Source organism: Ambystoma mexicanum, chromosome 3p (genome assembly GCF_040938575.1).
Source record: "Ambystoma mexicanum isolate Mex_15411 chromosome 3p, UKY_AmexF1_1, whole genome shotgun sequence".
NCBI lineage: Eukaryota > Metazoa > Chordata > Amphibia > Caudata > Ambystomatidae > Ambystoma > Ambystoma mexicanum.
The window spans coordinates 1,074,818,768-1,074,845,792 of NC_090925.1; the positions used below are offsets into that span (position 1 = coordinate 1,074,818,768).

Genomic DNA, 27,025 nt, shown 5'->3' on the forward strand with positions numbered 1-27,025 from the left:
TCTTTAAGCACCGTATTTCTAGTTTTCTGACATCCTGCTAAACAAATTTCCTGATTGTAATGAGTTCCATGAAGAGTTCCATGAAATATTGATCAGTGGTGTCTCAGACCTATTGTTGGGTTGCAAATGTCTCTGATTGGGGACTCCTTTGTATAAGATCGGGTGGCCGATACATCTGGTATTACCCATTCTATCAATTTAGCACTGCTGCTGTGCTCTTCTATGTGCTCCTCAATGTCCGCATAAGGTAATGTATTGGAGTCGCAATGGAAGGAACAAGTTACTTACCTGTAACTGTTGTTCTCCAGCATGGGTCTGGCATGGATTCACATGCTCATGAATATTCCCCGTCGTCAGGCCGGGAATCCTCGGTATAGAAAAAAATCAGTATCAGTTTCGTTTCTGGTCTGTCTTTCTTAGTAACCAATCACTGGTCTCTGGGTCATACTGCCCCCAGCCAATGACTGCCCTCTCCCTAAGCCCCGCCTCTGGCAGTCATCCTCAGATTTGGTAGCACGTAAAGTGGCAGTATGACCAAGTGAAGAGCCGCAGAGGGGTAGGCGGGAGGGTTCGCATGTGAATCCATGCCAGACCCATGCTGGAGAAAAACAGTTACAGGTAAGTAACTTGTTCCTTCTCCAGCATGGGGTCTGGCATGGATTCACATGCTCATGAATAAGAGAATACAAAGCAGTACACACATGCACAACCACGGGAGGTGGCAACAGGCTCAACATTAAGCAATACAACAACTCAACATTAAGCAACTCTTACCTCCTCACCAGGCTCACCTTAGGCGAACAGGTTGCGCAGCACTGCTTGACCGACGCTGGACTCCTCCCTGGAGTCCCGATCGACGCAGTAGAATCTTGTGAAGGTGTGCGTCGACCTCCACGTCGCAGCCCTGCAGATGTCCAGCAGGGGCACACCAGACAGGAACGACATGGTAGCAGCGATCGCTCTGGTCAAATGGGCTCTCGGACGGCCGGGCAGCGGTCGGTTTGCCAAACAGTGACAGTTCATGATGCAGCCGGAGAGCCATCTGGAAATGGAAGTCTTTGAGAGAGCCTTCCCTTGATTCACAGTCCCAAAGTTCACAAACAGCTGTGACGTCTTCCGAAAACTCTTCGTGCGGTTCACGTAGAACTTCAGCGCTCTAGCTACATCCAGCGAGTGCAAAGTCCTCTCGGCTGGCGACGAAGGCGACGGGAAGAAAACTGGCAACATCTAGGGCTCGTTGAGGTGGAAGTCCAACGGCACCTTGGGCATAAAGGAGGGGTGTGTCCTCAGCACCACCCTCGTGTCATGAAAAGTCAAGTATGGAGGCTTGCAAGATAGGGCCTGGATCTCTCCCACTCGTCGTGCGGAGGTGATGGCCACGAGGAAAGCTGTCTTCCACGACAGGAACTTCAAAGGCGCCGAATGCATAGGCTCGAATGGGGCCCCCATGAGCCTGGTCAGCACCACATTAAGCTCCCAGGCTGGGGCAGGAGCCTTCACCGGCGGGAATGATCGGAATAGTCCCTTCATGAATTCTTTCACCAGGCGATGAGACCACAAGGACGCCCGTCCCATAGTCCTGGCATATCGGGAGATTGCAGCCAGATGTATTTTGATGGAGGCGTGAGCCAGTCCAGCTTTGGCCAGCGACAGTAGGTACGGCAGTACTTGAGGGGCCGTAATCCGCAGAGGGTTAATCTGTGCACGGCACCAGACCGAGAACCTCTTCCATTTATGTCTGTAGCACTTGAGAGTTGAGGACGCCCAGGCCTTTGCAAGAACCTCTCTGCAGTCGGCCGGGATGTCGTACCCTCCAAACTCTAGTGCTGCAGGAGCCAGGCCTGCAAGTTCAGCGACTCCGGGTTGTGGTGAAGAATGGTGCCTCCTTCTCTGGAGAGAAGGTCTTCCTCCGTCGGTAGCTTGACTGGTGGGGACGTTGACAAGTCCAGAAGGTCCGGGAACCAGATCTGTCTCGGCCACGCCGGTGCGATGAGGATCATCCTGCACCGGGACCTCTTGAGCTGGTTGATGAGCCGGAGCAGCAACGGCAGCGGAGGGAACGCATAAAGAAATAGGCCGTCCCAGGGGAACGAGAAAGCATCGCCCATGCTCCTCGGCTGGGGGAACCTGCTGGCGAACCTCCGGCACTTGGAATTCATCGCCGTCGCAAAGAGATCGATTTGGGGTTCGCCCCATCATCGGAAGAGTCGATCCACTTGATCCTGGCGTAGTTCCCACTCGTGGCACGAGCGCAGCTCTCTGCTGAGTGAGTCGGCGATCGTGTTTTTTATTCCTGCCAGATGAAGAGGCACCAGAAACATCCCCTGGGCAACGGCCCAATGCCACAGATCCTGGGCTTCCCTGGATAGGGCAGGGGACCTGGTTCCGCCCTGCTTCCGGATGTAGAACATCGTGGTGGTGTTGTCGGTGAAGATCCTCACCACCTTACCCTTGAGGGACGGAAGAAAGGACCTGAGGGCCCAGAACACTGCGCAGAGCTCCAAGATGTTGATGTGGAGAGACTTCTCCTCCGGGAGCCAAAGGCCTCTCGCGTGAAGATCTCCGGAGTGTGCTCCCCAACCTTCCAAGGAGGCGTCCGTCGTCGCTGTCACCTGGTGAGCTGAGGTCTGAAAGTCCGTGCCCGCCGACAGATGGGAGCGGGTACCCCACCACCGGATCGCCTGACGGAACGTCCTCGAAGCTGCCCGTCGACTGGACCCAGCGGCTTTGAGGAACTCTTGTAAGCGGCGCATCCGAAGCCTGCAAAGGCGCACCAGATAAATGCAGGAGGACATCATCCCGAGGAGGGATTTGATAGATCTTACCCTGGCCATGTCTGTGGCCAGCAGACGCTGAACCTTGCCCAGAATGGTCCTGGTCCTTTCCTCCGACGGCGAGGCCAGCTGCTCCACTGTGTCGAGCTTGGCTCCCAGAAACAGGGCGACTTGCGACGGAACCAGGTGGGATTTTGGAAAGTTGATGGAGAATCCCAGGTCCGTGAGCAGCTGGACGGTCTTCGCAGTGAGCTCCCTTGTCCTTGCCCGGATGAACCAGTCGTCCAGGTAGGGGTAGATGTGGATCCCCTGTAGGTCGCAGCCGCGCCGCCACCGGTGCAAGGCCCTTGGTGAACACCCTGGGTGCCGACTTCAATCCGAACGGGAGGGCTTTGAACTGGTAGTGCCGCCCTTGGACCACAAACCTGAGGAACTTACGGTGTCTTTTTAGAATGGGGATGTGGAAGTACGCATCCTCCAAGTCCAACGACGACAGGAAATAGCCCTCCTCCAGCTGTGCCAGCACGTGTTGGAGGGTGACCATACAGAACCTCTGTGAGGGTGACCATACAGAACCTCTGTGCCTTGATGTACTTGTTCAGTCGTCGTAGGTCCAGGATGGGGCGCCATCCTCCTGTCTTCATTTTTACAAGGAAGTACCTTGAGTAAACTCCGGAGCCCCGAAGCCTCTTTGGGACGAGCTCGATGGCACCCTTCTTGAGCATCGCCCTTACTTCCAACAGTAGATGAGGGACGTGATTTTCCTTCATGGCCGCGAGGGCACTTCTTCTGAAACTCGAGGGCGTGCCCTTGGGCGTCCAGCACCCAACGGTCGGAGATGGATCCCACACGCTGACGAACCTCGCCAGCTGGCCTCCCACCGGGGTGCTTCGGCGGGGGCCCGACCCCACGGTCGGTTCAATCTTGTTTGCAGGCCGCCTTGCCTCCTTGACCTCCCGGTCGATGACGACGGGCACCACCTGACTTGCCGCGTCCCCTGTAGGCTTCCTGGGAGGAAGATCTTGCCGCTTGGCGGTACGTGGAGGAGCCACTCCGGATCCCTTGGAGGCACCTTGTCTGCCTCCGGAGCTCTGAAAGGACGGCCGTCGTCATTGGAGCACTCCCAGTGCCCGGGCAGTCTGTGTCTGTCTTGATGGCCTGAAGGGAAGCATCAACTGCCTTCCCAAACAGGTTGTTCCCGTCGAAGGGCATGTCCAAAACCTTGGTTTGTACGTCCTGGTGGAAATCCGTGGCCTTGAGCCATTATCGTCTCAAGCAAACGCTGTTGCCCAACTGACGGAAACCGGAGTCGGCGATGTCCGTTGCCACCATGATGGTGTGGTCCGAAGCAATCTCACCCTCCTGTAGGATTTCAAGGGCCTCAGCCCTTTTGGTGTCCGGAAGGAAGTCCAACAGAGGGGTGATTTTGAACCACAACTCCCTGTCGTAGTGGGCTACGATAGCCAGGGCGTTGGTCGCCTTGATAGTCGTTGCTGCGGATGAGATGATCCGCCGTCCCATCGTGTCCAACTTCCTGCCCTTGCTGTCCGGCGGGGAAGTTGATGTCGAGGCCGATGCCCTCTCCAGCTTTCTTGTTTGCTGCCGCCGAGACGACCGAATCCGGGGTAGGTTGCGCCCGAAGGCACAAGGGGGCAGCGTCGGGGACCCGGTACTTCTTCTCGTACCGGTCCCTCTTTGCCGGCGCTATCGCAGGGTTCTTGAGGAGGGCGAGCCCCTCATCCCAAATGTCATCAAGAAGCGGTACGGCGAGGACCGTCTTCCTTTTAGCCTTGCGCATTTGGTAAAGGAACCCTTCCTTCTTCTCTTCTGGGCAGAGCTGGAAGAGCTCCGATGCCCTGGAAATCATGGCATGGAAGGATCCAATTTCGTCGGGCGGGGACGCCCGAGCAGGGGGCCACGGGGGAACCGTCCCGTCGTCGCCTCTGTAGTCATCTGTACCTGTCGTAGCCGTGTCCGTGCCTGTATCATCCGCGTGGGTCGTAGACCGGGGGGAAGGCAGAGCAGGCCGCAGAGGTGGGAGAGGTGGCGTAGGATGCGTCCTCCTCCTCTTATGCGGTGGACTTTCTGAAGGTCCTGGCTCCAGTTCCCCCGTTGGGTCTGGCTCAGGTACCTCCATCGGGGGGAGGGGCAACATTGTTCTTATCTCCGAACATAAGGACTGAATCGCTGACAAAATGGCCGCCGAAGTGTCCTGCGGCGCCGGAAACGACCCCGTCGCTCTCGTCGGGATCCCTCCCGATGGGCTGGGCCTCTTCCACGACTTCGATGAGCTCTTCTTCAGAGGTCGTGTCCGTATCCACGATGGCCACCAGCCCCTCTCCCACCTTTTCCAACGAGGACTTCGTTGGAGTCTTCTCAATGGGCCTGAAAGACGACTCCCTCCGCGGTGGCAGGGAGACTCTGGGTCCTGAGGGCGCCTCCACTGGTGTAGCCTCCACAGGCTGAGCCAGGGCCGCGGCGACATCGTCAATCGAGGTCTTAGCAGGGTGAATTAAGGCCATCGTCACCTTCTGGACGCCTGGGGCCTTCACCTTGGGGGGAGGGTCCGAGCCTCGCTCCCCCTCTGCCGGAATCTTCGAGATCGACCAGAGCCTCTCCAGAAGCTTCGCCGGGTTCTCGGACTTCCTCTTACCCGAGCCAGAGCGTTGGCTCGTGGTTGATGTCGCCGGGGAGGATGCGCCCTACCTGGCAGCCAAGGAGCCCGACCGTTCGCCGCTACCGGTGCCCGCGGACTCGCAGTGCTTAGCCTTTTGTTGGGCCCCTGTCACCGGGGCGCCCTCACAGGACTTAGACCGCTCGGACTTCTTTTTCTTCTTCTCGCCTGACGGGCTCTTCCCTTCCAGCCAGTTGGCGAGACGGAGGTGACGATCCTTCATGGTCCGCTCCGACATGTTCCCACAAAACGCGCAGTCCTTGTCCGTGTGCGTCTTGTCCTCATGGAGACAGTAGAGCCATAATGAATGCTCGTCCTCCTTGAAAACATTCTGAAGCTGCTATCCAGGGCAGGTCCTGAACAGCTTCCCGGGCGTCGAGCTTCCTTTCTCCTGGGCCATGTCGGGGGTAGGCCTCAGAACTTCTGGAATCCTCCAAAAGCGTAACTCGACGAAATCTTCACCCTTGAGGGGCGTAGTAAACTCCGAAACGGATCCCCGTTGATCGGATGTAGAAACGGTGGAGCTTGAGGCTCTATTTAACCGAAAAATGAGAAAAATCTCCTGATAAAAGCACAAGAGCTACAGCACGAGGACTCCCAACACTTTAACGTGCGGTAAAAATCTGACTGCCAGAGGCGGGGCTTAGGGAGAAGGCAGTCATTGGCTGGGGGCAGTATGACCCAGAGACCAGTGATTGGTTACTACTAAGAAAGACCGATCAGAAACAAAACTGATACTGATTGTTTTTCTATACCGAGGATTCCCGGCCTGACGGGGAATATTCATGAGCATGTGAATCCATGCCAGACCCCATGCTGTTGAACTATATCATAGTCATTCAGTAGAACCCATGTAAATCTGTTATGATAAGGCTGCAAACATACACTTAACATATGCCTTGTCTACATAAGCAGTGTGGATCTTCAATAAATTGTGTTGCTTGGTATAATAGTAAGCAAATGTCGGGTTACTGCTATTGTGAATATTGAGCCTTTATCATGTGCATTAGTATGTGTCCTACATTAGAATTGCTACTTGCATTGAGTACTAATAAAAGGGGAATGGGAAGTAAATTCTTATTATCCATTAAACATAATCTTTTTTCAGGCATTCCTCCATTTTTAATGAATACGCTGGAAAAGAAAGCATTTTTAAAGGTAAATTCAAATTGTAACAATTATTATTCTGAGTTAATGTACATTGTTGCGTACAATCTAATGTTACTATAATATGTGTTAATTCAAATTAGGATTGGAACATTTTACATTGATTTTTCTTGATGACTATTTTAAATCAAGATTCAAGCAAGCGTAGCGCAGTTTATCCATGTTTCTCTTGGAATCCTCATTAATATTAATGTACACTGAATATCTCCACTTTTACAGAGAATCACTGCACAGAAATAAATGTCTATTTGGCTTTTGTGATTTGTGAAAAATGGCTACTTGTACATGTCTAGTAGGCAGGTGGTATTAAAAAAAGGGATACTTGGTATCTGCATGTCATCTAAACTAGGTAAAATGACTTCAAAGAAGGGCAGGTTCCTCCAGAATCCTGATATATACAGTTAATTTGCAGACGTTTTTAGTTTTTTGTTTCTTACTCTGGTCAATGGATCTCCGAACAATGTGTTTGCCTTTAAGCTTAAACTTTTTTTTTTATTACTTCTCATGATTTTTTTCAGCTACAATATAGTGCCTTTTTCCACCTTTTTACCAACGCTGATTGTTTCCTTATTTCCTACCTCAACCCCTAGCACCATTTTCTGATAAGCGTGCCTCGATTACTTGCTCGGCTCTAATTAGTGGCCAAGATTGTTCCTTTTAAAAAAGGTGACAAATGCATCAAAAGCTGGCATATGCATCAAATCAAGGAGGCCTAGCAGTCCCAACTTTTGTAATTTTGAAATATCTCCTGAGACCACTTTTTCATAAGCTTCAATTTTGTTACTGACAAACAGATGGCAGCCTACATTTAATAGTCGAGGCCCTGATCTTACGAGACTAAACAGCTTTTCTTTTTTTCGGTGTCCCACATTTTTTAACAAGACCCATGTGATAGAAATTCAAACCTTGGGTCAGATCTGATCAGAAATATGCTGCAGGTTTAAGATCCAAATAAAAATCAAACAATGTTTGATTTAAAACAATCCTAAACATAGATTGCTTTTTAGAATCCTCATAAGCAAATTCCAGAATAGATTGGAATTGCCATGGTTCACCAACTATTTAATGTGCCTTCAGTGGTCTTTTGTTTCTACATCTGCAGTAAATTGGGGATTGGCTAGGCAAATAATGCTATCCATAGTTTGAGTTGTAAAATCTTTTTTTGCCAATATTAATAAAAATGAAATGGAACAATTATTGTATCTTGTCTGTTAATTCACTGCAGTGCACATTTCAAAGATGGTCTTCTGAGACTTGATGGGAAGGACTGATCATAAACAAGAACATTTCAAATGAGTCTTGGATGTTTTCCCGGCAAAATTTGTGCTTGTCTGGATTTTACAGGCAGCATTTGTATTGCCTTTGGAGATTCAACTTTACACCTGCACAGTTAAACACATGTAACTCTCATGGTATGAAGTTCTCAACCACTGTTACAGACTGAATTTGTTCACATGTTCTGTGCTTCTCCAACCCTGTGTTCAACATATTGGGACCCTATTTTAACACATATCTTCTGTATATCCTTATAGGTGACACTTGATCATTGTGTTGAGTTTCTGAGCACTGAACTCTTGGCTAGTCCAAGGGTGCTAATGCTATTATGTGCAGCCTGGTTTATAATGGTTAAGTATTGACTGAATAATCTAAAGCTGCCTGGAGCACTGTGTATTATGCAATGTTAATTAATTCTCTGTCAAGGCCGGTACCCTGCTCTTGTCAACAGTGGAACACCTCTGTGTGTGTGGGGGGGGGGGCAGGGGGTGGATTGGAGTGCCAGTCCTAATATTGTGGATGATCTGTGTAGTTGAGGGGGTGGAGGGGGATCCCCAGTAGCAGCTTCTTTGTATGCATTAACAGAACGTATCACCCAATGCTGGGACCCAAAATGCTCAACCAAAGAAACTGCAGACCAGGAAAAAGAAATGCTGGACCTCCATGTTCCAGAGCTCCAGTAATATCATACATGCTCTTCGTGGCCAGAGTCGCAAAAGAACCAGAGCAGAGGATGAGCTCCATAGTCTAAGGCGTATTATATGGCAGCTGTGTGGGGGGGGTGGCATTCAGGAGCTAACCCTAATGGGGCTACTAGAGCTCAAGAGACTTTAGCATCAGATGTTCCAAGGGGGGGCGATTCTTACCTCGGAGGCTAAACGCCAAAGCACCCAGCACGACCTAGAACAGTGATAATGTGTTATTTATGTAGTGCTTGCTGCCCTGCGGTGGTGCCACATGGAGCTGATGGGCAGGCCTTAACACAGTATTTAAAACTTGTGGTATTTGTGAAACTACTCAGGCAGGGAAGAATGGACCTAATTGGGCAAGGACAGACCACCAATCAGATGACATGTAGGAAGATAATAGAGGAACAGAACGCAGGAACTGTCAGTTGTTTATGTGAAGTCAGATGAGGGGGAAATGGCAGAGAAGAGACCATAAGAAGGTAGAACAGTCTAGTGGATGGTGGAACCGATTTATGGAGGATATAAGGTGTTAGTTTGTGAGATCAAGTAGTACTGCTGTGTAAGTGTGCGGACAGGAAGGATTGGTTAGGAGCGATGCAAAGTATGACTGAAGTGACAAACTGAAAGAAGGGTGAAGTAGTATTGTGGAGGGTGGGCTACTAGTGTGAAATGTGGGGTAGTAGTAACATCAAAGGGTGGGGGTGAGTGTTATTAGTAACATGATGCATTGGAGGGAGAAAGAACAGAAGTGGAGTTCCCCTTTTAGAAGAATAACATGTGGATCAAGTAAGTAGAGTTGGCAAGACTGAGGGTGTCTGGTCAGAAAAGGCAACACATCTTTAGTAGTTAACCACATTCTACTATTTACACTTTTGATGGCTCCTAACCTGGGAGTTGAGGACACCTGGGTTAGGGATGAGCTTCTTATGGGTGAGTGAGAGAGGGACAGTCTTGGGGTCCCTGAACATATGAATACAAGCCCTTGTATAGTTGCTAAACCTTGGAGTACGTATTGAGCTCTCTGTGACGATAGCTAGACATTGGCTATCCTAGACATATCCTATGTAATATCTGTATTACTAATCAATCATCAAAGTGGAATGAAGATTAACCACATTATTGGATGAAGAATCTCTTGAAATATATATCTTATATACCACCTTTCAACATTTAGCTTATGGAGAGAAAAGATGTGGCAAAACACCCAGAATGTTATTACCGTCACATTTAGCTTGTAGTTCTACACCGACTGTTTATTTGAGATTCTCAAAGTACTTGTACCACACACCTACTAAACTTGTTATACATTCTTAACTTTATAGGGTGATGGCGGCTGACAAAAAGCAAGTTGGGCGAGTGAGAGGGACTAGTCCCCCCCCCCCCCCCTTTTGACCAATGATTGGTTATTGTCAGGAGTGAAGGCGTGTTCTTGCATGCACGGTTTCTTTTGTTCCGCCAAACAGGAAAGTACATGTGCTCATATGAAGGAAAAAAAATGTATATCCCACTGAGGGTGAACCTGCGCTTTACACATCTCTAGTAATGTTTGTTATCTAAACATCAGCAGGACCAATACTGCTAGTGAAGCCTGGAAACCCCTGAAGTCATCCTCTCCGGGGCCAAAGCCCACAATAAAACTCAGAGTAGGTGTACCTATTGGATTGGCAATCCTGTGGTCCATTCGGACACCCCTGAGGTCATGCTTACTGTGCTATCCATCATTGCGAGCAATTATCATAATGAGCACCTTGCCAGAGGCATGCTCAGTGTCAATATTTCAATCTTGAGTGGCTTGATGGTGACTTAAAATCAGCTTATGACATTTGTCTCAAAACCCTCTGGAAATCGTGTCTTGTCTGTATTTTTTGGCATCAGGACCTGAAGATAAGACACGGGAGCCATTGCAGTTTTTGCCAGTACCATTTGCTCATCCCAACATTAGAGGGGATAGTTCCCGTTGAAAGGGTCAGGTGGCATTTGTCCAAAGTCCAGCAAAACATTGTGCAATGTGTCACTCATAACACGAAATCGCACCATTTAAGCAGAACAATTGTCATTAATTCAATACCCGAAACTGAATGCTTTAGTGACCTCTTCGGAGGCCAACAAGGCAGACATACTGTGCAAAATTAATCGAAAGCTACTCCCTAATCTTGAGAATCTTTCAAAATAAAGCAAATCTGGATTCCAGTTACTGTCCAATAATATTGAAAATTGTGACTTTACACCATTCCATGCAGTAATCTGTGGTATCTGCAGTTGTACGATGACTTTAAGGGCAACCAGCTTCCACTTCCTTACTAAGTAGACATTATTAGAATCTATGGGCAAGGGAGTCTAAAGAAATGATTCCATCCCTCTTATGTAGACCATGCCTACGCCCTTCTGTCATGGTGGATCCTCTGCTTCCCAAAAGGCATGGAAGAGTTTTGGGACCCACTACCACTGTCCAACCAGAACTGTTTCTGCTGGATGATAGTTGGCAACATAAATTCTTCAGAGCTCATTCCACCATGTGGCCACTGTCCGAAGGCATGTGCATGGTGCTAGATCTGAAGGGTAGGCATAAACCGGGGATAAACAGATGGTACAGGAGCACAGTACAAGGTCTTGAACCTGCCTTTATAAGGCTGTCCTTTTAGAAAATTCTTCCATTGACAATGTTAACGGTGCGCAGTATAAGTCAACTTAACATAACAATACACTGGTGTGCATGTAGCTGCTGGTATCTGAAATGGCCTTTCACTGAGGCGTTCATATGGTGCTGAAAAGCCAAAGCAGATTTGGAAGTACACATTTTTATGTCATCTTGGGCAGCACACTGAGACTCCCGGACCAGGCTGGCATCTTTTGCACTCCTGAAGTGGAGCAGCAGTGGTAGCAGTGGAGGCTAGAAGGACCTGGACAGTGATGGAACAGGCATCAAGTACGAAATTGGTTAGTGGACTTGAGCAATTCAATTTTAAGGTCCCCGTGGAGGAAGATTCCTTTGCTTATTCCCTCTGAGAGTTAGTCCATGTGGAGGCTGACCATCTCTTTTGCTTGGGTCCCTATCATTGTGTTATTAGTGCTTTGGGCACAAATGGTTAGGAATTTGACAACTCGATCAAGAGGGCTTCCTGGCATCCTTGACCAGACCCCACATCCTATTATTTGTGAAGCAAACAGGAGTGCAGTTACAAAAGTCCTCTTGGTTTATCAATGCCGGGGTCTCGCTACCAGCAATTTTTTTGAGGCCCAAGTAAGCAAATTGGTACTTTTTTTTTTTTTTACCCCATAGCATATTCCCAGAAGAAAGATTTGGTAAATGAGACACTCATTTGGGAGGATGGCTTAGGGGCAATGCGATTGTCTTTGAATCAAGACTGCGCAGAGCAACACTGGTTTGAAATCCCAGTCCCACACTTAGAGACTGTACTTCGGTATTAAGCACATTATAAAAGATTGATTAATCACCTCCAACTGACAGTAAGAGGAAGGCATGACTATAGGTGGGCAAACTCTTACACTCAGTGAACACTCTCCATACAGAACCCCACGCACAGTGTGATGAGGTTGAGATGGCACTGAAAACTGTTGAAACAAAGTTTGACCTAATGGGTAAGGTGATGCAGGTGGACACGTGTTTGGGTACAACAGAGAGCAAGAACTTAGTAGTCAATAATTGTTGAGAAATGTAATACCTTTTAAAGACTGTTCTATAATAAGCAATTTGAATTTGGGCGTTTAATGATTCAGTAGTACGTCTTGGACACAGGGGCATTGTGATGGTTGCTCCAGACTTTTATTAAAGAAAGGAGGGTTGGGGAAAGACCCATCTTGCCCTATCGCTACAAGGGGTTTCCCTGCCTCAACAATACTAAAGGATGTCCGTGTCCGGATGTCCAAAAATGGAGTTCTCTGTCCTGTGTACAAAATCCTAACCTGGCCCTTACATGGTAAATTTAAATAAAAGTGCAAAGGAATATGTTCTTTCCACTGGCCAGCTGTAGTTTTTTCCACTGTTCCAACACAAAGTTCCAAAAGGTGCAAAGGTAAAAAGGTTCCACAAATCTCAGGATAGAGTCCCCTTCCCCTGAGTTTCTCAGATTCTTTACAACTTGAAAGCACAGTTTTCTTTCTCAGAATATGCAATTTTCCAGTCCAGAGGACTTGGCTCCTTTGCCCTGGATTTCATCCATTCAAGAGGCTGTCTTTCCTCTTATTGATCTTTATAGTTTATTTGCAAATTGGTGCGGGTGATGACTCTCAATCTCATTGCCTGGGATACTCTCCTGCCAGGGTTTTCTCAATGTTCACTTTATAATTGAGTGCGGGTCCCAGGTTGCTTGGTATACTCTCCTGCCAGGACTTTTCCACTCGTAACAGTTTGACTCATTCAGCCAATGGGTCTTCAACCCCCTTTCATCCGTTTCATTCTGCAATGCACTCTCCGTCCCAGCTCCCTTGCGCGGGGTCGCCCTGTAAAGGTCTCTTTCCTCGGTGTGCGCTATATGTTGCGGTGCCCTAGAGTCCCAATTACCCCCTCTGGGCTCACCAGCCTCTTGTTGCTGCTTCGGCGTTCTCTGTAGTCTTCGGTTTCTCCACCATGACACCTTCTCCGGCTGGCGTCACGTCTGCTCTCTGGTACTCGCTGTGCTTTGGCCTCCTCTCAACAGGGTCTTCTGCTGCATGCCTCAGTGCTGCGTACCTTCTACCTCAGAGCTTCTCGTGATGGTGCCAGTAGGAGTTCTCCTGTCCCATTCTGCAGCTTGCTTTCTCGCCCGCGTCGGTTATAGTAGATCTCCATCTTCCTCACAGTGCCAGGGTTTTAAATGTCCCGGCACCTATCCGATCCTTCCAACCACTAAAGCGTGTCTCTAGTTTTGCAGTTTTAGTACTCTGCACCTAACCCTCTGGAAATGGGATGGGCCCAGGAACCACTAGATCCCAACTCCTTGAAGCAACATAAGCTTGTGTGTAGAGAAATTCATTCAACGGACCACATCGTATAAAATCTATACTAACGACATGGCAGTGTCCTTTTTTTTTTTTTTTGTATTACTTTTTTTTTTGTATTACTTTTTTAAAAAAAATTTTCTCGCACATTACAAAGCCCAAATCCACCAATATACTAAAACCTGCCTCACTGTTGTTGACTGTGCTCTGCTCAAGGTCACACTGCTTGGGACAGATATCCACTGGTTACCTCCTTTCCCTCCCCAGTCAATGGTCGCTACACCAGTGATGCACCAGCGCCAATCAATATCAAGTATGCACCCAACACAACATAGTTGGTAAAGGCTTAAACAACCACTACTAGGCCTATAACAAATGCTGATGTGACAAGATCAGATAAATGAAGTAATGATTAACGGCCTATTCCCTCTCAGCCACCACCCACGAAAAAATTGTCGCCACAAGATTTGCAAAAGAATTGGACCAGTATAAGTTCTGTCTCCCACATACCATTCACATTCATTCAAAACACTCCACTTAGCACTATTTCTACACCCAGCAAGTAAAGATTAAGAGCTGCAACAGCTGATAATACCCAGCAATCCTGTCTCGTATTTCTCACAACTTTATTTCTCATCATATTAGGCCAGTAAACGTACTTGGAGCGGCTTTGACCCCTGGGAGATGACCCCTGGGAGATTCCTCCAAGGAGGTCTTGCACCCTGTAAATTCTCTTAAGATAAGTGAAGGCTGCAGAGAACCTGTGACGCGACCAATGCAACAATACTGCAGATCTCACAAATTACCCTTTCTGTTTTACACTCATTCCATACTCTGAGCCTATGCACTGCCCACACAACTGAATGCAACAATATTCTGATTGCCTGTCTGCACCATAGGGCCATGACGAAGGCAGTAGCTGTGCGTTGTAAAACTTGAGCACCATACCAAAGTTACATGTTAAGGAGAGACCAGATATGTATTCTTTGTTCATCAAGGCTCTGCAGCTGTGACACTGGGCAAGGATATCATTATGCCTGAAGTCAAGATCTTTGAAGAGTAACGTCTTCTCACCTAGATTTGTTCACAACAAATATATTGTGGTGAATCCCCGGATGTTGTCACTTCTCTACTAGCGGGATCCCCTTTCTATGGGGCCAGGGAGATGAGACCGCTACCCGATGGTCCCCATCGGGGTGGTACTCTGTCTGGTGATCTCATGGGGAGGTAAGCCCCCAATAGGATTCGTGACAATCCGGGGAGGACATGGTATAAATTGACACAATTGTCACAATAAAACATGTCTATCAGAAATAGTACTAGTTAGGCGGTCTAGACAGATACAATTTGAGTACTGGCTGGTTCATCCTCACTCTTATAATGGACAGATGCATTGATGTTGAAGTAATCAGTTGTATTAACTAATGCGTATACAGAGATATATTACACAGCAACGGTAGTTTTGGTTAAGTTGCTGTTTCCATAGGAAGAGCCCTTTTTGGGTGGCTTATAACTTCGCTCTCCCTGGACGAATCCTCACCAAACTTTACAAAAAAAGTATATGGGTCACTCTGAATATTTCTGCAAAGTTTGGTGAGGTTTGGTTCCAGGGGGAGGCAAGGTTATAAGGGGGGTCCCAAAACTTCTTTTTTCCCATAGACTGAATGGGGAAAAAACTTTGCTCACGCCTACAGCCCAAACCACTGGATGGATTTTCACCAAATTTGGACCAGGAGTAGCGGCTTGGTCCCGAAAGCGTGCTTTTGCAAATTTGGTGAAAATCTGTCCAGTAGTTTTATAAAATGAGCAAAAAATAGGTCAAAAAAAATTAGAGATAATCTATGTCCGGTCCGCGGACAGTGTCCTGATTGGCCAACCGGCTAGCGTCATGTCCGTGGATATGCAACGTTTTCGCTGATTGGACGGCGAAGAGCGTGAAGCGCGTCAGATTTTCGGGAACGCCCGACATCTTGAATTCGCGGACAGCGCAGTGAAACTTGGTGGAGAAATGCTATTTAGTAGAGTTTGGTGTGTAAGACTGTTTGGGGAGGGTGGGGGAGTAAGAGATTGGTTAAATGTTGTATTTATTTAGGTGGTAGATCTCCTTGTTGTGTTCGATTTGTCCGCAGACAACACTGATGTCCTGAAATGTTCTAAATAAATGAAATGGGGGTGTTCTGAGTACAGTACGTCCGTACGTATGGTTCGTAGGCAAGTTGAAACTGTTCTAAGAACCCACACGGTGTACTGATATGTTCGAAAATAAACGAAATGGGTGTGTCTTGAGGACGGTATGTCTGTCCGTACAGTTCGCAAGCAAGTTGAAACTGTTCTAAGAACACTCCTCATGTCCGCGGACATTAAAAGTGCCCATATGGCATAGTCAAAATGTTTGACTCTATGGGTGCGATATACTGCGGTGGTTGTGGCCAGGGCATAGAGTCTTGGGAGCATGGACAAGACCAAATTTATAAGCACTGAAGTTATAAGTCAATATGGGTGTGATTTGCTGCGATGGCTGTACTTATTATAAATATGCTTACTGTTTGGTTTAGTAACTGGAGTACATGTATTTCTTGTTTATTTCTGTGATAAAAGAAAAGATCATGTTAGTATTGTTATTTTGTAATGACTTATAACATTGAATAATCAACATTTTTATTTTTATGACCCTCATATTTAGATGATTACAAACCAGTGTACTGTGCAATTTGCTCAGTTTCTGTGTTTGTTGCTAAAATAATTGGGTCTGTGGGAGAAAAAAAATCCATGTTGGATTAAAAAAAAAAAAACCTTTTTTTGTTATGCTGCAGTCTGTTTGTTTGTTTTCAGTGTTCACTTGTTGTTTCTGGCTAATGCCCCAAGTATTGGCTTGTTGCAGATTTTTGGAGCAGTTAGATACCTGTTTGACATATTGTAACTGTCTGTTTTGTTATAATGAAGTGGTATTGATTTATCTGTTTGGATATTTTAAAATTTTGGGGCAGTTAGATACCAGTTGGCGTATTATAACTATCTATTTTTTTATATAATTTAGTAGTATTAATTTATCTGTTTAGTTGTTGTAGAATCTTGGGGCAGTTAGATACCTTTTGGCATATTCTAACAGTTTATAGTTTTTTAATAGAAGTTTAGTTAAGGTTTAAGTATAGTTTAGTTAATACATTTTGGTTTTAAGAAGATTAAATGAGCATTTGTAAGATTTGCTGGTAATCTCTGCTTTAGAGTAATGGCACTATCATTACATTTGAACCATCCACAATTATTTTTTTATATATGCATTGTAGTGACCTAAATTGGTTGTGGCTCCTGCGTGGTAGATTATACCTATTGTGAAGGTTTTCTTACCAAGTGATACTTGACCATTTGTGAATCCAGTCAGCTTGCAGTTGTTTTTGGTACCATCTGCATTGTAACGTAAAAGCATTAGTATTACGTATTTACCATGTGTTTGTATTAGTAAGGTGCAGCGATTATCCGAATTGTAGGTAGAACATAATCTACCATGGTTTGAATTTTGTACAAGTTGCTGAAATGGAATGGATTCACAATTAGGTATTGATATATATACGAAGCGTCCATTGGGGATTTGTTCTTGTGTCACATTGTTGCAGAGAGTGCATGTACGTTTCCCCATGTATGAAATCTGGAAGATTTCATTTATAGGTATATTTTTGTTTTCCAGTACTTGTAGTAAGTACATTAGAAATTCTTGTGGATCTTCCTGTGAGTTTATAGTGAATTTCACCAGTCCAGCACAGAAGTCCAATTGTCTTATTCCATAAACACTATATGTGTTATTAGGATTGTTTGTTGCATTTCTATGAAGTACTAACCTTTGCAAACACAATTGGTCTGTACTGTGTAAGTATATGTTGTCAACAATTGGTAATTGAAATAGAATATTCATTGCTACATTTGCATAGCAATTTACACCAATTATATTTGAGAGTTTAAATACACCAGGTAATTCTTGAGTGATTTTTTTTTTTTTTTTTTTTTTCTTGAGTTTGTCTTCCTTCTTTGACGAAGTACCTGGTTTACTTTCCCTAATTGGTTCTTTTTTGCTTGTGGTACTTGATGAAGTATTAGTTTTGTTTACTCTCTTTGGAGGATTTGCAGTGATATCCTGTTGTATTTCTGTTTGATTTAGTTTTCTTTTACAACGTTTTACTTTTTGTGGAACAGGATATGTTTTTAGATGGGGGGGGTGTATAGTGAACAAAGTCTATTGTATTCTAAAATGCAAGGAATATCAGCGTTTACTTTACTTGCTTCAAAGTTGATTAGAAATAGACCGTCAAGTGTACGTAAGCGTGATAGTGCCACATAGCTCATGCCTTCTTTAAAGACTGTTACCAATGTCTTTTAATACTTTGTCTAGGGTAAGACCTTGTGATTTATGAATGGTGACTGCGTATCCAAGAGTTAGAGAAAATTGTTCTCTGCGTACATACATGTTTTTGAAGAGAAGGAATCGAGCTGTTGAGCGTCCTATCCAGTGCTCCATTAACTAGTCCTTGGCCCCACGTCAAGGTTACGTATAAGCATTACTCTGAAATGTAAGGATAATTTTAATATTTTCTCCAATCCAGCTGTGTTGGAGATTGAATTTTCTAAACTATTTAGTCTTGTTGTAGCTTGTTCACACATCAGTAGTATATCATGTACGTCTAGTTTATCTGTGGCGCTAATTTCCAATATTGGTTGCATTTCTTTTTTTAACATTGTTTCATTGAATTTGAAACAGCTTGCAAGGGTTGGCATTAAGGCCATACAATTGACATTTTTGTGGGCTAATTGTTCCATAACATCTCTAGCACATGCATTATCTCCATAAAGTGCATGAATGCGCCGGGTTTTCAATATTGATTGTGCTTCTTGAGATAGTATACCAACTCTAATACTTTTTAAGATGTTGGCATAAGTCAGATCTGCAGATTGCCACATGTTTTCTGTTATCTGTATTGGAAATGTTGCCAAAGTTTGACATTTCCTATGCTGCCAACCGTTTTACTGCAGAGTTTGTGTTCTAAGGTTTTAAAAATAGGCTCACCTTTCACTGGTGTCAATTGAAGAAGATCTCAGAAAAAAAAGTGTTTTCCTGCAAAGAGCTGTTCGTAGTTTGTTTTGAGTACTTCTTGTAATCTGAGGTGAATCAAAGCCAACATTAGGTTGGAGACCATGCTCACTTCATCTATTCGTAGCATTTTCATTTGTTTTAATACTCTGCTTAGTTCCATTGCAGCTTCTGTAGAAAGTTTGTAATAGTCCAATTTGTTTTGGTGTTCTACTGGCAGAAGTAGTAATCGGTGTAAAGTGACACCGCCTATGTTGTAGGCAGCTAAACCTGTGGGGGCAGTGACAACAGCTGACAGTTTGTTGTTTGTCAATTGTTGAAGGAACTTACTGATTTTGATTAAGAATGTTTTGCCAGAACCAGCTTCACCACTGACGTACAGTAGTATAGGTTGGTAATTTTGACAGCTGCATTCTTTGTTTTCACATTGTACACCATGTGCAATTTCTTATGTTACTTCTTGAAAAATGCTACGTTGCTCATTGTTTAGTTTTGATTGCAGTATAGTTAAGTCTTCTTTATCTTCATACTGACACATGGTGTTTTCTACTTCTGTCATAGCGAATTCAGCCTCATTTGTTATTAGTGGCTCGCCCAGTGGTTCTTGGCTTCCTGTTACAGAAGGTTGACTGTCAGGAGTGTCCTTATCTAGTTGGGCCTTGAGTTCTTCTTCGTGTTGCTGTTCATTGTGCAACATTGTTTTGTACTGTGTAAAGTTTACATCAGTTATAGTGCATTCATTTTCTTTGAAAGTGTCTTCATGAGTCATAGTTATCTAGTATGTCTTCTTCTTTTCTCCATGATTTAAAGAGTTGTAGCAGGGACATGCAATATACTTCCTTATGTTGAGGAGTCTTTAATGACAATTTGATATGATTAATAAAATTTCGTTTGGTGAGTTTTACTAAGCTGCCTTCACAATTTGTCACTCTATATTTTTCCATCGGGTTTAATATTATTTTTGCATGTGAAGTTTTGGGCTATGTGGTATAGACACATGATTTCCAAAGTGGTACTTTTGTTTGGGTAGTATGTGTCCAGTAAATTGTTTTTTAAAATGTCTTGGCTGTTGGGATCATGTTTGGCTATTGTTTCTATATCTTTGTATGATTTTAGAACTTTTTCTAGATTTAGCAGGACCAAGACTTAGCCATACTATATTTTCAGATTTTCCATACAAAGCAGTACCAGTTAAACAATCTTCTGCTTCATAGGAGCCTCATTCTCTATGGGAGAGCATTTTTATGCCCAAGCTGTATAATTTCTGAGACAGTGTTTTGTCTGATTACAGGTCATTCCAGAGGTCTTGGAGCTCTTTTTTCTGCTTTTGTTATGTATGCTGTAACATATCGTGCAACTGCAGTCGAATTGTCTGCAATGTACTGCACATCTATGTTTGCATTCCATAAGTGGGCAATGATTGCATTGTAATCCTTGATATATTTTTCTTATGTAATAGGTATTTTTAGGTGATTTACCTTTAACACTATGTCTAACTGAAGACATGAAGTTGTTCACTTGACCTGTTTTTGTAACCGGTCTAGGGAAACCAAAGCGGCATTTGGTATAGTATTTCCCTTTGATTTTGTATTTGCGATGACAATATTTGCCACATTTGTGTCTTTGAAACTGTAAAGTTTGTGCATGAAGATCATTATTTGTTGCTTCTGATGAAATTTCACAAGTGACATATTTTTCAATAAACTGTAAAACAGTGCCATCACTATCTTGACCAAACTTAGGAGCATCTTTAATCCATAAAAGCATGTGGATATGTGGTGCTCCTCTGGCTTGATATTCTTTTCTCCAAAAGAAGTGTTGCACTTCTCCAAGGGGAGGAGCAGTTTTATTACAAATAAAGTGTAGCAATGAAGCAATGGTGAAAATATTTTGAAACATTAACAGGATCTAGAGAACAAAGTTCTCCAGGTGTTAGTATATCTATGTTTGTTTTGTATTTGTTTGATATGCGTAGGAAATCATGTAAATCTTCCCATGCATATTCTGCACAACTTAATGTAACAAACCAAGTGGGCGGGCTAAGGTTTCTGATCATACAACGTACATCTCCATGATGTGGAAACCAGTACTCTTTAGTACCATGCATATTTGCTAATAGATTTGTAATATTTGATTGTAAAACCTCATATTTTTGTTGCACTTTTTGTAATAATTGTGCAGCTGACATTCATTGAAAGTGGGATCCTGATTTTAATGTGTGTGCAACTCCGTAACATAAAGTTGCTAGTTCACTTTCAAAGAGTAGGTGGAATATGTATTCCCAGATTTAGACAAAATGTGGATCTTCAGAATACATCCGTAATGAGCGGTATTCTGATGCTGTTATTTGAATAGGTCTATCATCTTACATTCCTCCTTTGCCAGTAGGAAAGAGTAGAGGAAAAGCATGTGCTTCTATACTTTTTTCCCATATGCTGATTGGTGATCCTTTTGTTTGACGCATTTGGTACATTTCTAGTGCATTTTCTATGGTGTCATTAGAGTACAATGGGTGAATTGTATAATGGTCTAAAGTATTGGATATTGTAGCAGGATCTAGAAGTTCAAATTGACCAGCTTCTTGTGTCTCTTGCATTATTTCAGTGGTATCCTTCAAGTTTTCTTCAATATCAATTTCTTTGTAGTATTCATTGTCTTTTAGATATTGCAAGGCTTGTCTAACTTTATGTAAATCTATCAGTTGTTGCCAAATTCTTTTGTAGGTACACCATTTACTAAGATAATTAAAGATTGCTCCATTGGACGTTGCACTCCTATAGTGTGCACATTTTCTTTTAGATCTAATGGTAAATGCACTACTTTTCCCCGAATATCTTTCACTAATTCAGAGGGAGGTAATTTTGCTGTTTTTGGTTGAAGACGTATTATTGCTTGAAATGGCTGCACTATTTGAATTATGATGCACTCATATAAATTGAGTTGTTGTAGGGGTTTTGGTAGTGGAAATAATTCCAAATTATTTGTGATGGCACGTGAAGGAGTTTGGTTGTTGTCACGTTTTGTAGTGCAGTAACTGCAAAGTATAAAGGGGTCAGTTATTTCGTATTTTTTTTCTGCTATAAGGTAGAGCGCTAATTCAAACCATTTAGAATCTTCATTGTCTTCTATTTTGTATGTTAGGTCTACAGTTTTTGTGTTACTTTTATAAAAAGTTCGACGGCAACATGCACACACATGGTTTATTTCAGCAGATATACTTTTACATTTCAGTATTTCTTTTTTGTATGTGTGTAGTAGAAGGTTGCCATGCATCGAATTGTTGCTAATTTGCTTTAAAGCTATTTCATTCTGTAAGTGGCTTTCACTTCCAAAATATTTTTTCTGGATATAGTTGATTTCTTCAAGTAGGTCTTTTGCTGTACCATGTAGAAGAATGTTATCTAAATTGACTAGTGCTAAAGCAGGACTTTTAGCATATTACAGTTTATAGACTAGATTTCTTATAGTTGAATGATGTGTTGATATCATTTTGATATAATGGAAGGTGGTTTTGCAAGTAGGTCCTGAAATGCAGGCCAATGAATGTCCTTGTAGTCTTGTGTACTTGTGCACTGGACAGGTATCCATATTTTGCAGTAGTTTAATTTTGATTTTGTCTTTGCCTTTCACATATTGATTGAGGAATTGGCGTAAAGACTTGAAAGATTTTTTGGGAATGTTACATATTGACGTGCATGGCCATTTGTATACTAGACGTTCTGATTCAGTTGAATGGAGGTAATTCTAAGTATTATGGTATTCTTTTTTATAACCTCGTCCACTGCTATGTATGGCAATTGTATTTGTTTGCTTTTGTTTCTATGCTTCTTCATTGAAGTATGGTTCTGTGCTCGTAGTGTGACTCCATTCACCTCCAGATACTTCAGAAGTTATTTCTGTTGACATTTCGTTTATTGAGAAGTCTTTTTTGTAATTTAGTCAATTAGTTTTGTTAGTGATTTCATTTTTTTTAACACTAAAATAAATAACTTTCTTTTGAGAAGGATTGCACTGTATCAACACTTCTAAAATTAATTTCCTACGATAGGTTTTAAGGGTTGAGCCTGATTTCTCTCCTGTTTTTATACGTTTTTGAAGGACTCTGTTATGGAGCATTTTTGCTAAAATACTTTTTTTGGTATGCTTACTTTGCACTATATCAAGATTCATAGGAGCAATTTTATCTGTAGTGGTAGCTGATTTTTTGTTAATTGTCTTGTGGTTCGTTTTACATTTTGATAGAGGAGGCAAAGTTTCTGTAGTTGAAGCTTGTTTTGTTTCACTAAATGACTGTATTAGCTGTTTTACTTGAACTTTTTTTTACAAATTCTGCTAGGGATGGATGCTTGTTTTGGACACTTCTATTTTCATTTGCTCTGCTTCTCCGTTGCTTTCTATGGACTTTATTTTTGGTAGGCATTCTTTAGGGTCTGTTGGAAAAAAATAAAGGTATGGTTTGGAGGGTTCTTAATGTATGTGTGCTGTGTGCATGAGTGTCTGAGTAAGATGATAAAGATGTATGTAATGGTGTGTGATTGTGCATTGGGCAACTACAACTAGTTGGGATGGGTAGTCTTGAATTTATGTGCTACTAAACTGGAGTTCAGATGACAGTAGAAAGTAAGCTGGTGGTGTGGAGAAGTAGAAATAGTAAATCTAATGGTATACAATTAAAACAGTTGTTCTATAATATCAAAATTCTAGGGGCTGAGTTGGGTCATTTGTGTGTCAAAAAATATGAAATTGTGCGCCATTCTGCCTGTAAATGTCTGTTTAAGAAACGGGGATTTGTAGACCGAATGGTGCACAATGTCTATTTTTAGGCACAGAAATAGCATGAATTAATCTTAGTGTGTTGGAATAATAGTACAAATAATATGGTGGTATTCAACTTACTTTTTTTCTGAAATGAGCAGGTTTCTTCTTAGTTGTTCCTTGTACTTCAAATTTGGCTGCTTCTTTTCGGGAGAATGGTCTTCACTGCAATTGTAAAGGAAACAAATTAGTAATTTTGTTTGTATATAGCACTGTTTTTAATTTAGACATTGATTTTTTTAATTGACATTGACTCTCGGCGCCTTCCTCAAAATCATGAAAACTATCTTATTCACATAAAATGCGTCGCACCAGTTGAATACATATCATATGTTCTTAATGCATATACTGTATTGTAATGACTAACTGTACCAACCAAAATATCATTTGTATGCCTTGTGGAATTCATAATGTACTACTGAATACCACTATTTCTGTAACTTAGCTCTTGTAAGTAACAGCGCCACAATGCCATGGGCTGCTTGCGCAGTATATAAATATAAGTAAATAAATGTTTGTTTTTGTACAAGTATTATTGTTTGATATTTGAACATACTGCGTGCATGCAATTTTGTTTGAGTATGTTAACTCTTTATATTGTACTTTAAATATGTTAGTTCAACATGCTTTGAAAATGTGTGTGTAAAAAGAAATCAAATAGCAGATTGGTTTGGAAGTGACAGTTGATTTTAGGAGATGGAAAAAAATGACAGTAAATTAATTTTATAGATTATACAAGCTAAAAGTCTGTTAATCTGTTTATATGAATCTAAAAGAATTGTACATGTACTATACAGAAAATATGCATACCTGTAGTTTGTGTTCATGCATATGGATATGCATGCAGCTGCAAGTAGAAATCTTGGAGACTTGTACAGTATTTCTGGTAGAAGGTGCTTTCCAATGATATGACACTTGTACTCAGAGATTAACAGTACATTTAAAGTGCTGATCTATGATGATGCAGTTAGATGTAGATGTCTTTGATGTGATTGGTGGATGTTCATGTGACGTAGCTATATCCAATGAGGGAATGGCACAGAAAGTGAAATGGAAATGGTAGAAGGACTGTCCATGTTGTGATATGTCCGCAGACATGGCAGTAGTCCGCAGACATCAGGTGTTACATCCGGGGATTTTGGGTTGGGGAGCCATGCAAATGAGAATGAGCAGAGAAAGGGATTGGTCAGGAAGGTTTAGTGGGTGTGTTGTGCCAGGAGAGAGTTTCTCAGATACTCTTTTTGCTGAGAGAAGATCAGATAGCTATGGCTGTGTGTTTCAGAAAACAGATTGTTTGGATTTTGGGAGACTCGTGGATACATTGGTTGAAGGTGCATACAGAAAGCTGTGGAGTAGCTGTAGATCTTGGATTCCCACATGTGGAAGTGCACTGGCATGGAGTACGTGGAATGAAGTGGTTGGACTTGCTACCTCTCTGTGGTACTTTGGAGACAGAGCAACATCCAGACATAATTGTAATTCTTTGTGGAGGGAACAGTTTAGGACATGTGTCTGGAATTTCTTTGCAATTTGCAATGAAAGAAAGACTTGGGAAGGTCATGGACATGTTTCCAAATTCTCAAGTAATTTTTTCACAGATTGAACAGAGACAAATGTGGATTTGTTCTTCTTCATTTGGTCCACAAATGGAGAAAGCAAGCCGCAATGTCAATAAGGCTGTTTGTGCCTTTCTAAGAGATTTTGGCATGTCCTCTTTTCACAATGAAAATATTATGTTTCGTAGTACATACATTTTTCGCAGAGATGGAGTCCATTTTACTTATGCTGGCAATCAGATTTTTCTGAGAAATGTACAAAATGCATTGCAACCTTTTTTGGAATTGCAGCATCCATTTAGTAGTAGGTATTGTGCATTTCAAATTTTTCAAACGCAAACGAACACCACCAAAAGGCTCTTTTCAGAGCAACCACTTCTCCCAGATAAAACTGCAATGTTTATGATAGGGTAGAACCCCAAAATTTAAATGTCAGCGGACTGTCCGCAGACTTCTAAAAAATACACAGGCCCTGCTTCATTTATTTTCACTTCTATTTTTTAACTGTGAAAGGCGTCTCTGAAAAGAGCCTTTTTTTATTTTTGTTGTTTTATATTTTGTTTGTTTTTTTATACAAGACACACTGAGAGGAGGGGAAAGGAGGGTAAGAGGGGCGGACACCAACCACGGGGATAAGACAGGGCGAGCTGAGAGGAAGATGTAGAGTGGGTTTTACTTGGGTAGTGAGCAGACCTTCTCGTGCTCTGAGTCGATAGCCTCAAAAGCACTACAAAGTCTCTTCCCCCCTGCACAGTACTGCGTCGCAGTACATACACACAACTGTGACCCTCGAAAGGTAAGGGTCATCAGTATTGCGTATGGCCTTTGAGGCAGCTTGAGGAATACGCTGTCCCACGGGAGTGTTCCTTGTGGTGACGGGATCGGAAATGGAGGATGAAGTAGAGGACGTCAACCTGCTACGCTCCTCACAAGGTACAACCTTGCGAATGGCCCCAGTGTGGAATGACTTTAGGTGTCGCTTCATGGTAGTTGTCCCAAAGCTGGATGAACCATACCTCCCGTGACTGAGTACCATTTTACACTCGTTGCAGGTGACTTGGTTCGCACGCGCCTTAGGACCATTACCACGAATGGTAAATAACCGCCACACCCAAGACTCACGCCGAGTGCTGGTAGTAGGGACTTCAACTACCTCATTCTCGTCATCCTCTTCATCCTCCTGTGCATCCTCACTCCTGTTTCCCCTCTTCAGGCCCTTGGGGAGGGGTGGTGGTGGAGAGGGTGGAGGTGGTGCTGAGGCTGATGCAGCACCAGGTGGCATGAGTGGAGCCATGCAAGCCATCAGCTTGGAGTTGGAAATCTGCAAATTGGCAGCAAAATTCACTGTGTTCTGTAGGATAGCCAGAAACACAATGAGAATGAGCTCTAGGGCGTGGTCTTTTATAAGGGTGCTTGTGCGCGGTTCGCGGACATGCGCGCTGTCCGCGGACACATCAAACAGAAAAAAGGGTTCAAGAAGTCACAAAAAGTATGTAGAAACTTAGGATTACTATGTGGGACTTGTTCTATGGTGAGTTTTTATAGAAAAATGTTGTAGATTACTTGAAAATGTAGTTTTAAATTGTTTGCGGACACGAACAGTGTTCGTAATCAGAACATACGCTGCTCGTGGTCGTGGTCACATGAAAGATTTGCGAACATGTTTGCGAAGGGAGCGGGTGTCCGCAGGACAACAAATGCACTGAAACTGTTTTGCGCATGCGCGTTGGTGTTCTACGGACACTGTTCCGGTCCTGAAGTGATTAAAAGTGCGTCACAAGTGAAACGAACAGTTACGCACAGGCGTTTGTTCTTAGAACAGTTTCAACTTGCCTGCAAACAATACGGACAGGCATAGCGTCCTCAGGACACCCCCATTTTGTTTCTTTACAAACATTTCAGGACACCACGTGTGTTCTTAGAACAGTTTCAACTTGCTAGCGAACAGTACGGACAGATATAGTGTTCTTAGGACACTTCCATTTTCATTTCTTCGCAGACATTTCGGACACCCGTGCTGTCCGCGGACACCTGAACTGCTTTTAAAAAAAGACAAG

General features: G+C 43.5%; 1 protein-coding gene across 1 annotated transcript in view; it reads left to right on the plus strand.

Moving 5' to 3' along the window:
* The window catches only part of SFXN1 (sideroflexin 1), a 240,733-nt gene that overhangs the window by 181,501 nt on the left and 32,207 nt on the right, over positions 1–27,025 (plus strand). The window contains exon 8 of the mRNA XM_069652426.1: positions 6,557–6,606. Coding sequence (XP_069508527.1) covers positions 6,557–6,606 — 50 coding nt within the window. The remainder of the gene's footprint in view (positions 1–6,556; positions 6,607–27,025) is intronic.